Source organism: Onychomys torridus, chromosome 22 (genome assembly GCF_903995425.1).
Source record: "Onychomys torridus chromosome 22, mOncTor1.1, whole genome shotgun sequence".
NCBI classification, from domain to species: Eukaryota; Metazoa; Chordata; class Mammalia; order Rodentia; family Cricetidae; genus Onychomys; species Onychomys torridus.
This window is the reverse complement of record NC_050464.1, coordinates 14,737,954-14,750,418: the sequence shown is the minus strand read 5'-3', so window position 1 is coordinate 14,750,418 and position 12,465 is coordinate 14,737,954. Positions and strand designations below refer to the sequence as shown.

The 12,465-nt window shown below is 40.9% G+C and overlaps 1 protein-coding gene across 1 annotated transcript in view; it reads left to right on the top strand.

Annotated features, from left to right (window-relative positions):
* The window catches only part of LOC118572630 (cytochrome P450 3A9-like), a 36,475-nt gene extending 25,186 nt beyond the window's left edge, over positions 1-11,289 (top strand). The window contains exons 10-14 of the mRNA XM_036172356.1: positions 856-922; positions 5,947-6,107; positions 7,400-7,626; positions 10,003-10,165; positions 10,884-11,289. Of these exons, the coding sequence (XP_036028249.1) occupies positions 856-922; positions 5,947-6,107; positions 7,400-7,626; positions 10,003-10,165; positions 10,884-10,979 (714 nt within the window). The 3' untranslated portion in view covers positions 10,980-11,289. The remainder of the gene's footprint in view (positions 1-855; positions 923-5,946; positions 6,108-7,399; positions 7,627-10,002; positions 10,166-10,883) is intronic.
* The last annotated feature ends 1,176 nt before the right edge of the window (positions 11,290-12,465 follow it).

Sequence of the window (12,465 nt, the reverse complement as noted above, 5' to 3'; positions counted from 1 at the left end):
AGTCATTCTAAAAATCATCAAAGGTATAGAGGAACGGACTTTGAAAGTTCTCATCACAGATGAGTAATGGATGTTGAGAAAAATATACTTAACCTGATTTAAGTAACATTCAATATACGCATGCATCAAATTTTCATTTCATTCCATTTCCATGTACATTTTTTTGTGTGCATCATTTAATGTAAATTTAAAAAAAGTGAGACAAAATTACTACTTCCTTTTCCTAAAAGGATAATGATTCTTCTTACAAATTCTTTCCAGGTACTTTAACTCCCCAGACCTCATACTGGCAATACTGGCAAGCAATCACTTCATTTCCAAGCTTATCATTTTAAACTTTTTTTTTTAAAGTCATTTTATTCTACCCAGCACAGTTTAGTCTGCTTTATTTTAAGTTTTTTTTTGTTTTTTGGTTTTTTTTTTTTTTTTTTAGATTGTCTTGCTATGTAGCCTAGGCTTGCCTCTCCCAGTCATTCTGCTTCCAAGTTTTATCATAAGGACAATGGTTTGAGATTAAGATGGGAGGACACTAGACTGAAGCCCAGAACTTCTTCTGTGTGAGCACACATGCAAAGGGAAGGGGCCGACCTGGACTGTTCAGAATCCAGAGAACTCAGGGTCAGAGACAGGAAAGACCAAAGCCATTGGACGTGGCCAGTGTTCACTCAGGAAAGCATTCTGCTCTCCAAAGCATGTGTATGGACATTTTTGTTTATCATTGACTTTGGGAATCCTAGCCAGACTTCTGCACTTTCAATAAGCATTATTCTCCAGAATGGTGGCTAGTTCTGCACTTGTGACTCACTCTGACCTCTCAACTGACCTTGAATCTTTCAAAAATTATTTTTCTTTCAGCAAAGAGTGGATTTTCTTCAGCTGATGATAAACTCCCAGAGTTCCAACATCAAGGCATCTCATAAAGGTAAGCAAGGATATTTCATGTTTACTGATGGATAACCTCAGAGTGAAGAGTTTGTCCTGGAAATATGCAGAAGGATTTTCAAGTAGATGACCGTGTCTCCAAATTTCAAATAAACAGTTCCAACCCCTTCAAAAAACCCACCCTAACCCACAGATGTAGACAGTATATACAGCAGCCAGAGAAACTTTCTAGAAGCACAGGATTATTACTGTGTTCAAAGCCTGATGGTCAGCCATAAGCATGCAATTCAGCACTGGAGATGACCAGTGGTCTCTGGATCTTGAACTACATAACAGATACCAACTGGGCCTCATCTAGACCCACTGAGTCAAAAAACTCGGCCTGGAGATTTGCATGTAGACACCCAGTGAGAGGAACAGTCCCACAGTGGTGACAGTCATTAGAAACCTGGGATGAATGCTTGTTTAGCTCTTGATTTACAGCCCAGCGTTGAATTCCTGTGTAGTTGATAAGGAGCATGTGGAGAAAGCTTTGGAACTAAGCTCACACCCTACTACTCTTACTAGCTTTTCTCCTACTCTTTTTCCCATCACGGATGGCTTTTGAGGAGGCCATTGCTGTGATGGTTGAAGAATGATGACTTTCTAAGACCATCCTGCCCTATGCAGCCGTGAGTTATGTGCTATGTAAGACAGGGGCAAACTGTCGTCTTCTGTTTCATTGTTTCCTCCTTCTTCCTCTTCCTTCCTTTCCTTCATCCTCCACAACTCCTCCTCCTCCTCTTCATCTCCTCCTCTCTCCCTTTGTTTTTCTCCTGCTCCTCACCTTCTCCTGCACAACCCCATGTATTAATTCTGTTCCCTCACTAACGTTACTTATTTTGACACTCAGGTTTGTTCAGACATGTACATTGAATAAGCCTTTCAAATGGGCATCTGAGCTCTTCTTTTTTGAGATCATAATATATATGTATAATTACAAGATTTATCCTTTCCCTTTCCTTACATATACCCCTCTATGCTCTCTTTCAACTTCACATTCTCTTTTTTCATTGTTATTGAATACACATATGTCTATACATAAATGTTCCTAAATATAATCTACTAAGTCTGTATGACGTTACACATGCCTTCAGGGACTGCAATTTGGTACCGTGCTCTTCCCCAGAGGAGACTATGGCTCCCCCTCTCGGCGTTCCTTAGTTGTCTCTGTGTATCCACTTTGGCATATCTATTGGTGTCATCCTTGTTCAGCTCGTGTTTGGGCATTCATATTGTTGAGACTTTATGGGTACAGCTTCTAACATTACTAGGAGACACAATCTCACAGAACACTTCCTGATCTCCTGGCTTTTCCTGCCCCCTCATCTGCAGTGTCCCCTGAACCTTGGGTGTGGGAGTGTTTTGTAAATACATCTATTAGGACTAGGCTCTGCAGCAGTAGTGGCACACATAACTTGGTGGTAACCAACGGCGCTCTAATTGGACTTAAGACCTTCTCAACAAGAGGGAAACCATGCTAGGTACTAAAAACTCAGCTAACTACTCAAGGCTAGTGAAGTCGTGGATCTGAGGAGAATCCACAACCACCACTTTACTACACTGGCGTGATCCCTAACAACAGTCTAAACATTTGGCCTTATAGCATGAGATGAGTATAGCCTTCATCCCTCATCAAGGAAACTCATCTTTGCAACAGACTGAGTTCTTTCCTAGTCTTCTCTAATTTTGTATATTTTAAAAAGTAGTTCACAAATTTTAGAGACATTATAGGCTCACAGTCAATTTCAGTTGAATTTATACAAGGCTTTCATATGTTCCTGCCCCCCTCACATGCACAGTCACCCATCCTTTTTAGAATAAATTTTAGAAATTCACTTATTTTGTTTGTGTACATATGTGGGTGTGCACATGCAATGGTGTGTGTGTGAGGGTCAGAGGAAAATTTGCACAATTCTGTCCTCTCCTTCTGCCCTTTGGTTCTGGAGCTGGAACTCAGCTCCTCAGGCTTGGCAGCAGGCCCTTTACCTGCTGAGCCATCTTGCTGTACCATGAAACTCCCGCAATTTTAACATTCCTCAATGGAGTAGTATGTTTGTTATGAGCATTGAAAATACATGTTCATATTATCACTGAAGGCCCATAGTTATAATTAGGATTCATTCTTGGTCTTGTCCATGGCATCTGATTCATTCTCAATGACGTTGGGCAAGTTTATACTTGACCGGCTAGTTTATACTTTATGGGAAGATAACATGAGTCATTGTGCATAAAACTTACTTGTTCTAATCCCCGTACTGTAAAGAAAAATCATTAAATAAGGAGAATGCATGTAAGGACAGTCTTGCTTGGTCAAGTTCAGCTTTAGTCAAAAGCTTGGGTCTTAGGGAACAGGGCTACATTTCACAGTATCAGGGTACAGCACTCCACAGATGCAATTTATCTAGAGTTGATGTTTCTTCCATTTGAGATTTAGAAAACAATCTCTAATGAGGTTCCATTTATTAGAATATTGCTAGTTATTACCATTTCAATTAAGGAATTATTTTCTAATTTATTTCTGTGTATGTGTGTAACCCCTGGAGCTGAGGTTACAGGTGGCTGTGAGTTACCCACAACTGAACTCAGGTGCTCATCAAGAACAGCCTGCATTTTTTTTCTTTTTTTTTAAAGACAGAATCAGAGATCCACAAGATTCTGCTACCCAAGTGCTGAAATTAAAGGCATGTGCCGCCACTATCTAGCTACAACCTACATTCTTTTTTTTTATTTTAAAAATGTTTTAAAATTCATTTTACATACCAACCACAGATCCTCCTTTCATCCTTCCTCCTGCTCCTCTCCAGCCTCCCCCCATAACCCACTCCCCATTCCATCCTCTGGAAAGGTAAGGCCTCCTACAGGGAGTCAGCAAAGCCTGGTACATTCAGCTGAGGCAGGTCCAAGGCCCTTCCCCTGCATCAAGGGTGTGCAAGGTGTTCCACCATAGGTAATGGGCTCCAAAAACTAGCTCATGCACCAGGGATAGATCCTGATCCCACTGCCAGGGGCCCCTTAAACAGAGCAAGCTACACAACTGTCTCCCACATGCAGAGGGCCTAGTCTGGCCCCATGCATATTCCACAGCTGTCAGTCTGAAGTTCATGGTTCAGTTGTCTCTGTGGATTTCCCCATCACGATCTTGACTCCCCTTTGCTCATAGAATCCTCTTTCCTCTCTTCAACTGGACTCCCAGAGCTTGGCCTGGTGCTTGGCTGTGGATCTCTGCATCTGCTTCTATCAGTTACTAGGTGGAGGCTCTATGATGACAGCTAGTGTAGTCACCAATCTGATTACCAGGGTATATAGCCTATGTTCTTAACAGGCGGAGCCATTTCTCTAGCCCATCACTCTAAATACTATGTAGCTATTCCCTTTTTCTGTATCTTCTCTCATTTCTGAGTTACATTTTGAAGATTGGTAATACTCGTTTGTCCAATGGTTTATGCATATAAATATCACAGCTGACTAGGGTGGTGTAGGGTGGGTTTGAGATTCTACTAAGAGCTTCCAAGATGTTGTTGCTACTGGTCCACAGACCACACTTTGAGTAGCTTTCATATCACTGCCTCAGGTTTCTTAAGACCTATATAGTTCATACATCTGCTAATGTTCCATGCACTCAAACCTTTCTATTTCATACTTACTCAAAATGTTTAAAACTAAGTTTTAGGCAGAATAATTTAATTTTTTTAAAGGGCAAATGCTGTTATCTATTTTACTTATATGAAGTTGGTTTCCTAGGGCTGGGGTTATGGCTCAGTGGTTAAGAGCAATTGCTTTGTGAACATGAGAATTTTAGTTTGAATCCCCAGCACCTACACAAAAGGCTAGGTAAAGCTACATGTGCCTGTATAGCCCCAGAGCCAGAGGGTGGGAACAGGAGGACCCAGAACTCAATGGCTAGTCAACCTACCTGAAATGATGAGCTTCTAGTTTAGTAAGAGACCCTGTCCCTGCAAATTTCATGATGTCATTGTTTTTCTCTGATGAGTAATATTCCATTATGTATATGTGCCACATTTTCTTTATCCATTCTTCAGTTGAAGGGCATCTGGGTTGTTTCCAGGTTCTGGCTATTAGGAACAATGCTGCTATGAACATAGTTGAGCATGTGTCTTCATGGTATGATTGACCATTCATTCCTTGGGTATATGCCCAAGAGTGGTATTGCTGGGTCCTGAGGTAGATTGACTCCCAAATTTTCTGAGAAACTGCCATACTGATTCCAAAGTGCCTGTACAAGTTTGCACTCCCATTAACAGTGGATGTTCCCCTTGCTTCACATCCTCTCCAATATAAGCTATCTTCAATGTTTTTGATCTTAGCCATTCTGACAGGTGTAAGATGGTATCTCAGTGTCATTTTGATTTGCATTTCCCTGATGACTAAGAATGTTAAACAATTCCTTAAATGTCTTTCAGCCATTTGAGAATCTTCTGTTGAAAACTCTCTGTTTAGCTCTATAGTCCATTTTAAAAATTTGGATGGTTCAGTATTTTGATATTTAGTTTCTTGAGTTCTTTATATATTTTGGAGATTGGCCTTCTGTCAGATGTGAGGTTGCTGAAGATCTTTTTCTATTATGTAGGCAGTCCTTTTGTCTTATTGACCATGTCCTTTGCCTTACAAAAGCTTCTCAGTTCAGGAGGTCCCATTTTTTAATTGTTGCTCTCAGTGTCTGTGCTACTGGTGTTATATTTAGGAAATGGTCTCCTGTGGCACAAATCATGATTAAAAAAAAATACTGATCTGCTTTACTTAAAATGTGTCTATTGGGCCAGGAATATAGATCAGCAGATAAAGGTACTTGCTACCAAGCCAAAGACCTGAGTTCAAATCTGAGGACCCAAATGTTGCAAGGAAAGAAATCACTCCTGCAAATTGTCCTCTGACCCTCACAAGAACACCGTGGCATTCTCTCTCTCTCTCTCTCTCTCTCTCTCTCTCTCTCTCTCTCACACACACACACAACACACACAGACACACATGAAATAAAATAAAATGTATTTCCTTTCTCATTAGCTTTAACCGATCTGGAGATTGTGGCTCAATCTATTATCTTTATTTTTGCTGGCTATGAGACCACCAGCAGTGCTCTTTCCTTTGCTTTGTATTCACTGGCCACTCACCCTGATGTCCAGAAGAAACTGCAGGATGAAATTGATGCAGCTCTGCCCAATAAGGTGAGGGGATGGGACCTGGAGAGGGAAGAAGGGAAGAGGAGACACATTGACTCCTTATCACACCCAGTGAGATTTTTTTCCAATGAAGTGATAATCATCGATTCCTTCACCACCTTTACTTAAGGTTCTAAAAGGAGAAATGAATGGGAAACAGGCACTGGCTACTTACTGCTTTTAGGAAATTTTAGGAAAACAATGTCTTTGTACATGAATATTGGTACAGCTTTATCCATTATCTGTCATCAAAAACTACCAAGAGACAACCACCAAATCACAGTGGCATGGAAGTGTGAGCTTTGGTTAGTCAAGTGTCTTGGTAGTCAGCTCAGCTGATGTCATGGGGTGTTCTGTTGCCTGCTGTTGGCTGGGTGTGACTGGCCTTGGCTGGGCTGGGCTCGGAAGATTGATTTAGCTCTGCCCCACACATCTCACACCACTCATAGGCAGCCTGAGTCAAACTCTTAACCCTACATAATGGTTTGTCTAAAAGTCCTGTAAAGTAATAGTCAAACGTTTCTCACATTGGTCTTTACAACTCTGCCCAAACTGGGAGGCTTGGGGTGTGAGGTTATGCGGTCTGTTGGGCAGTCTGTCTAGCTTATTAGATTTCTCTTCAGAGTTCACAGGCAAGCCCTGAGGGAACAACCAGTGGGCTGGGCCAGCAATAGAGAATGTGGCTGAGTGATGGATCCTGTTCTCATTGTGACTTTTACCAGGGTTGGAACTGAGCATTTTGATGGCAATGACTGCATCTGTCTTTTGTCACCTTTAATATAGCAGAGACTAGTATTTCCTCAGATCATTGAAAAATTTATCCTACTTAATACCTCTAAATTTTATATATGATCAAAAGAATGGCCACATGGGATATTTTCAAATAAGTACAATAAGGATTTTTCTTCTTCCTATGTTTATATACCTTCAAGTACATGTGTGTGCCCTCTCTGTGAAAAGGTAATTCTAAGTGTGTCAAGTTGTTGTTTACTCTAATTATCATGATCTGTAAGTTATGGTTCCCTAGATAAGAAAGAAAAAGTAGTATATAGTAATGCTGAGGATTTTAGGTCCTGGGTTAGGGATTGCCATAAAGTCTCCATATTTCATAATTACCTTACATTTCTTATAAGTGCATTGAACATGTTCAGGAATCAGTTATTAAAATGCTTTTTAAATGCTAAGGTCTTTCATCAATAGGAGATTTTCTTTGGTAGTGTAACCCCTTAGTGTTTCTCCACAGATGAAAGTTAGTTCAAAATCTTAATTTATGAAATTCTCTCTCTCTCTCTTTGCAGGCACTTGCCACCTATGATACCCTGGTCCAGATGGAGTATCTGGACATGGTGGTGAATGAAACTCTCAGATTATATCCAATTGCTGGAAGACTCGAGAGGGTCTGTAAGGCAGATGTTGAAATCAATGGGGTGCTCATTCCCAAAGGGACTGTGGTGATGGTACCAACCTTTGCTCTTCACAGAGACCCAAAGCATTGGCCAGAGCCTGAGGAGTTCCACCCTGAAAGGTACAGGGATATGGAAAATATAAACTACCCAGAACTGGACTAGTCCAAGCATGATGTGCTGTCTCTTGGTGTTGAAGTCACATAAGTAGCAAGAACAGTCTGTCTCTGTGTCTACTTATCTATCTATCTACCTATCTACCTATTCAAACTTTTAAGACAAGAGTAACATATATCACAACGTCCTCCACACTATCTTATTTTATGCATTAGGCTTTTCATTCCTAAGTTTTCCCCCTACCTTTAGAGAATATTTACATTTTCCATTTGATTACACTTTGCCTCCTGGGTTCTCCACTGTAGCTGTAATGGTGTCATCTGAGGGCCTTGTCATTTGAGCATCTTTACAGAGGACAGAGGAGACCACAAGTCCTTCCATTATTGCCTCTGGCTGTTGTCCTGGCCACTTTCTTACCCTATGTGACTTTTCCAAAGCCATGTCGCCTGCTGTCTAGGAGTCTGAGACACTGTTCTTTTGGATGTGGCTCAGGTGGTCTCTTCTGGAATCCCAGAGGCAAGGTCAGGCTTCAGTCATAGTTCTACAGTCTAATTGTTTTCTTGGTAAGCAAAATAAAAAATGGTGTTTTTAGGGCAGAGGCTGGCAAGGTGAAAGGACTAGAATTTAGACATTCATTGCATCTAATTATACACCTCCTGATTTCTGGTACCTTCTTGGTCATCATGTGCCATTTAGACATCATTAAGTCTATGTATAGTCTATGAAGAGCTTAACTCTGGTTAAGAGATCATCAGTTTTTATGTCTTCCAGACCAGATGGCTCTTGTGTTCCTTCCAGTCTCAGCAATTACACCTCCTATAGCTTTGTGACAAACAGATGATTGACCATGCTGTTGTTATATCTGTTTAATAATGAGACAGATAGCCTGTGTTTACTGTGTATGAGGGACTACTCCAAACACTAATAAAGCAATATGTTGATAAATGTCTATAACAGAATGTTTGACAAATTCACGAGGGTACTGTATGCAAATCAACATCCACAGCACTCTCAGTGCAATTCTATGTGACCAGCAACCATTTGTCCACGTGCAGTGTTTACTCACACACCTCCACAACCCTCATTATGATTGTGGAAATATAATAGTCTTATATACATTAGAATTTTTCCAAAATATTAAAAAATAGCTTAAAACACATAGTCATATTGCAGTTACCACTTTTCTAGAAACCAGAAAGATTCTCTTGTCATTTATATGTTATGTAATTTGAATAAAAGTTGTCTATCCTCCTAGATTTTTATACTCAAAGGAACACATAGAGAAATCAGTTAATGATAATATTATATTATAGTAGCATTGCATGTCTTTGTAAATTATCTGACTTAAACTATTCAGTAAGAAGGAAGGGAAGAGCAAGAAGAAAGAGAAGGAAGAGGAGGGAAAGAAAAAGGGAGGCCAGAAAGGACAGAAGGAAGAAGGAAGGAAAAGGGAGAGGAAGAAGGAAAGAAGAGAGGGAGGGAAAAGAGGAAAGGAAGAGAAGGGTGGAGGAAGGGAGGATGGGAAGTTGGAAGGAACAGAATGAGAGATAGAAAGAAGTGGGGAGAAAGGGAAGGCAAGCAGTAAAGGAACTAAGAGGAAGAAAGTAGAAAAAATAATGGAGAAGAGAAAAAAGAATAGCAGAGAGAAGACAGAGCAAGGGAAACAATTTCAGGCGTGGTAAGAATTTTACCCTCCTGCTTTAATGAGTGTTAGTTCAGTCAGTACGTACTTTTCTTCAATTGGTCTCACTTCTTATGTCTCAGAGAATGAACACATCATAATAAATGCAAAGATCATGTTTAAAGATGAATGTTTGTTTTAGACAATGTTCACTTCATCTCAACATGTCTAAAAGCTCCTCCATGGTAAAACAAGAGGGAAGACTTATAACTTGTATAATTCCTATGGCATATCACCCACACTTGTGACTTGTATAATTCCTATGGCATATCACCCACTCTGAGGTCCGAGAATATCACAGAACATGGGGTGAAAGACTGTAGGAGCTAAAGAGGAGATGAGGTGTGTCAATAGCGTCTTCTGGCTAGAACACGGCCTTTGCTGTCATGAACACACAATGTCTATGACAACCTGTGAAAGACACACAAAATAGATATGAAAATAGGAGGGGGACAAGTTGTGAAGAAGACAGTGGATAGAGTTAGGGAGGGTACACATGAAGTTAATGTGGCAGAGAAAATAATCACAATGTGTTGTATGCAAGTAAGAAACTCTAAAATCACACCAGAATTTCCACAACTGGCTCAAGGAGAGCTTCCTGTTTACTACTGCTTATGGGTATCTAAAACATATCAAGCAAGTGACTGTTGTGGATGCTTAGGCTTCATTAACTTGTCTTCATCTACTCCTGTGGGACCAGGTTCAGCAAGAAAAACCAGGGTAGCATTAATCCTTACACATACCTGCCCTTTGGGGATGGACCCAGGAACTGCATTGGCATGAGGTTTGCTCTCATGAACATGAAAATTGCTCTTGTCAGAGTCCTGCAGAACTTCTCCTTCCAGCCTTGCAAGGAAACTCAGGTGAGTGTGCTTTTTCAGTAAGTTATATTTTTTGGGAGTTTTGCCTTTGAACTGGGGTATCGATTTGCAGAAAAGTATATTGATCTCTTTGTCCAAGGAATTTCTTTGCAATGCCTATTGGAGAGTTTAAGTATTTCAGTTTTAGAGTTGTATCTTTTGCTTTATAAAGACCCAAGTATAAAAACTGTCTAAATTCAGGGGCTTCAGAAAATAGGTCCGTCAGTAAGGTTCTTGCCTTGAAAGTATGTGGACTTGAAATTAATCCCCATAACCCATGCAAAACAAAGTGAACAAAGCAAGCAAGCAACAAGCAAGCACGCAAACAAACCAACCAAACAAACAATCCACCAACATACCAACCAAAAAACTCAGCCAGCAACTAACCACCAACCAACCAACCAACCAACCAACCAACCAGCCAACCAACCCACTTATTACCAACCAAGTGTGTTGGCATGCACTCATAATCCCAGCACCGAGGAGACAGACCAGCAGATTCCCGGGGCTTACTAAACATGTAAACTATATAATTTGTGAGTTCCAGGCCAGTGAGAAACCCTGCCTCTAAAAAGGTAGATAACACCTAAGAAAGGGCACGGGAGGTAAAAGTAGTTTTTGCGTGCTTGTAAAGCACTCTTGGCATTTGTACGTCTCTTCTTTGTACTTGTGGTTGGAGTCATTTCACTGACTGCTTCTTGTACTTGTGGAACTGTTGCAGATCCCTTTAAAAATAGGCAAGCAAGGACTTCTTCAACCAGAAAAACCAATCCTTCTAAAGGTTGTGTCAAGAGATGAGACTGTAAGTGGAGCTTGATGTATAGTGGTCTGTTATGATGCTGCATCCCACTGGACCAGAAACCGATTCAGATTGTGAAGAAATTCAAAGATGAAGACTGTGGCAATCTTGTGCACTCATGCAGGATTCTGGGTGTTCATTGAGCTTGTCATGGAACATAAGGATGTGATGACACCAATCTAAGATAGATATGTTCAACTCCCTGATTCTTGTGGGACTGTATTTCTACTCCATTGTCACCACCAAATCCCCTGATTTCTGATTATAAAATAAACACCAATTACTAGTTTTATCAACAACTACTACTGAAAATGAGAATTTTTATAGTGATGCTAATGACTGATTTTTTTAATAAGAAATTAAAAAAAATTCAGACTGGAGAGATGGCTCAGAGTTTAAGAGTACTGCTTGCTCTTCCAAAGGTCCTGAGTTCAATTCCCAGCAACCACATGGTGGCTCACAACCATCTGTAATGAGATCTGGTGCCCTCTTCTGGCCTGTGGGGATATGTGCAGACAGAACACTGTATACATAATAAATAAATAAATCTTAAAAAAAAAGAAATTAAAAAAATTCATTTTATATACCAAAGATCCCCCTCTTGCCTCCTCTTGTCCCTCCTGCCTCCCCCTCCCAACCCATGCCCCATTCCCTCCGACAAGAAGGTAAGGCCTCCCATGGGGAGGTACATTTAGTAGAGGCAGGTCCAAGCCCCTCTCCCTGCCTCAGTACTTGAGAGGTGTCCCATCATAGAAGTGAGTTCCAAAAGGCCTGCTCATGCACCAGGGATGGATTCTGATCCTACTGCCAGGGGGCCCCTTAAGAAGATTATGCTACACAACTGTCTTTATGCAGAAGGCATAGTCAAGTCCCATGCAGGCTTCACAGCTGGTGATCTAAATTTCATGAGTTCCCATTAGTTTGGTTTGGATGTCTCTGCAGGTTTCCCCATCATGATCTTGATGGCCCTTGCTCATAGAATCCCTCTTCTCTCTCTTTGACTGGACTCCCGAAGCTTAGCCTGGTGTTTGGCTGTGGATCTCTGCATCTGTTTCCTTCAGTTACTGGATGAAGGCTCTATGATGACAGGGTATTCATAGATCTGATTACCGGGGTAGGCCAGTTTAGGCATCCTCTCCACTACTGCTAGTAGTCTAAGGTGGGGTCATCCTTGTGGATTTCTGGGAACTTCCCTAGCCCATGGTTTCTTCCTATTCCCATGGTGTCTCCCTCTATCATGGTATCTCTTTCATTGCTCTCCCACTCCATCTCTGTTCCAGCGTTGTGTTCGCTTATGTTCTCATCCCCCATCCCCTACCCTCCATTGCCCACCCCTCATCCCCAGTTTACTCATGGAGATCTCATCTATTTCCCCTCCCCAGGGTGATCCATTTGTCCCTCTTTTGATTCTTCTTGCCAGATTTTCTAGAGCTTGTAGGTTGTAGATTAATGACTAAATTTTTACCAAACATTTTTATTTGCAGCATACTATAATTAATTACTA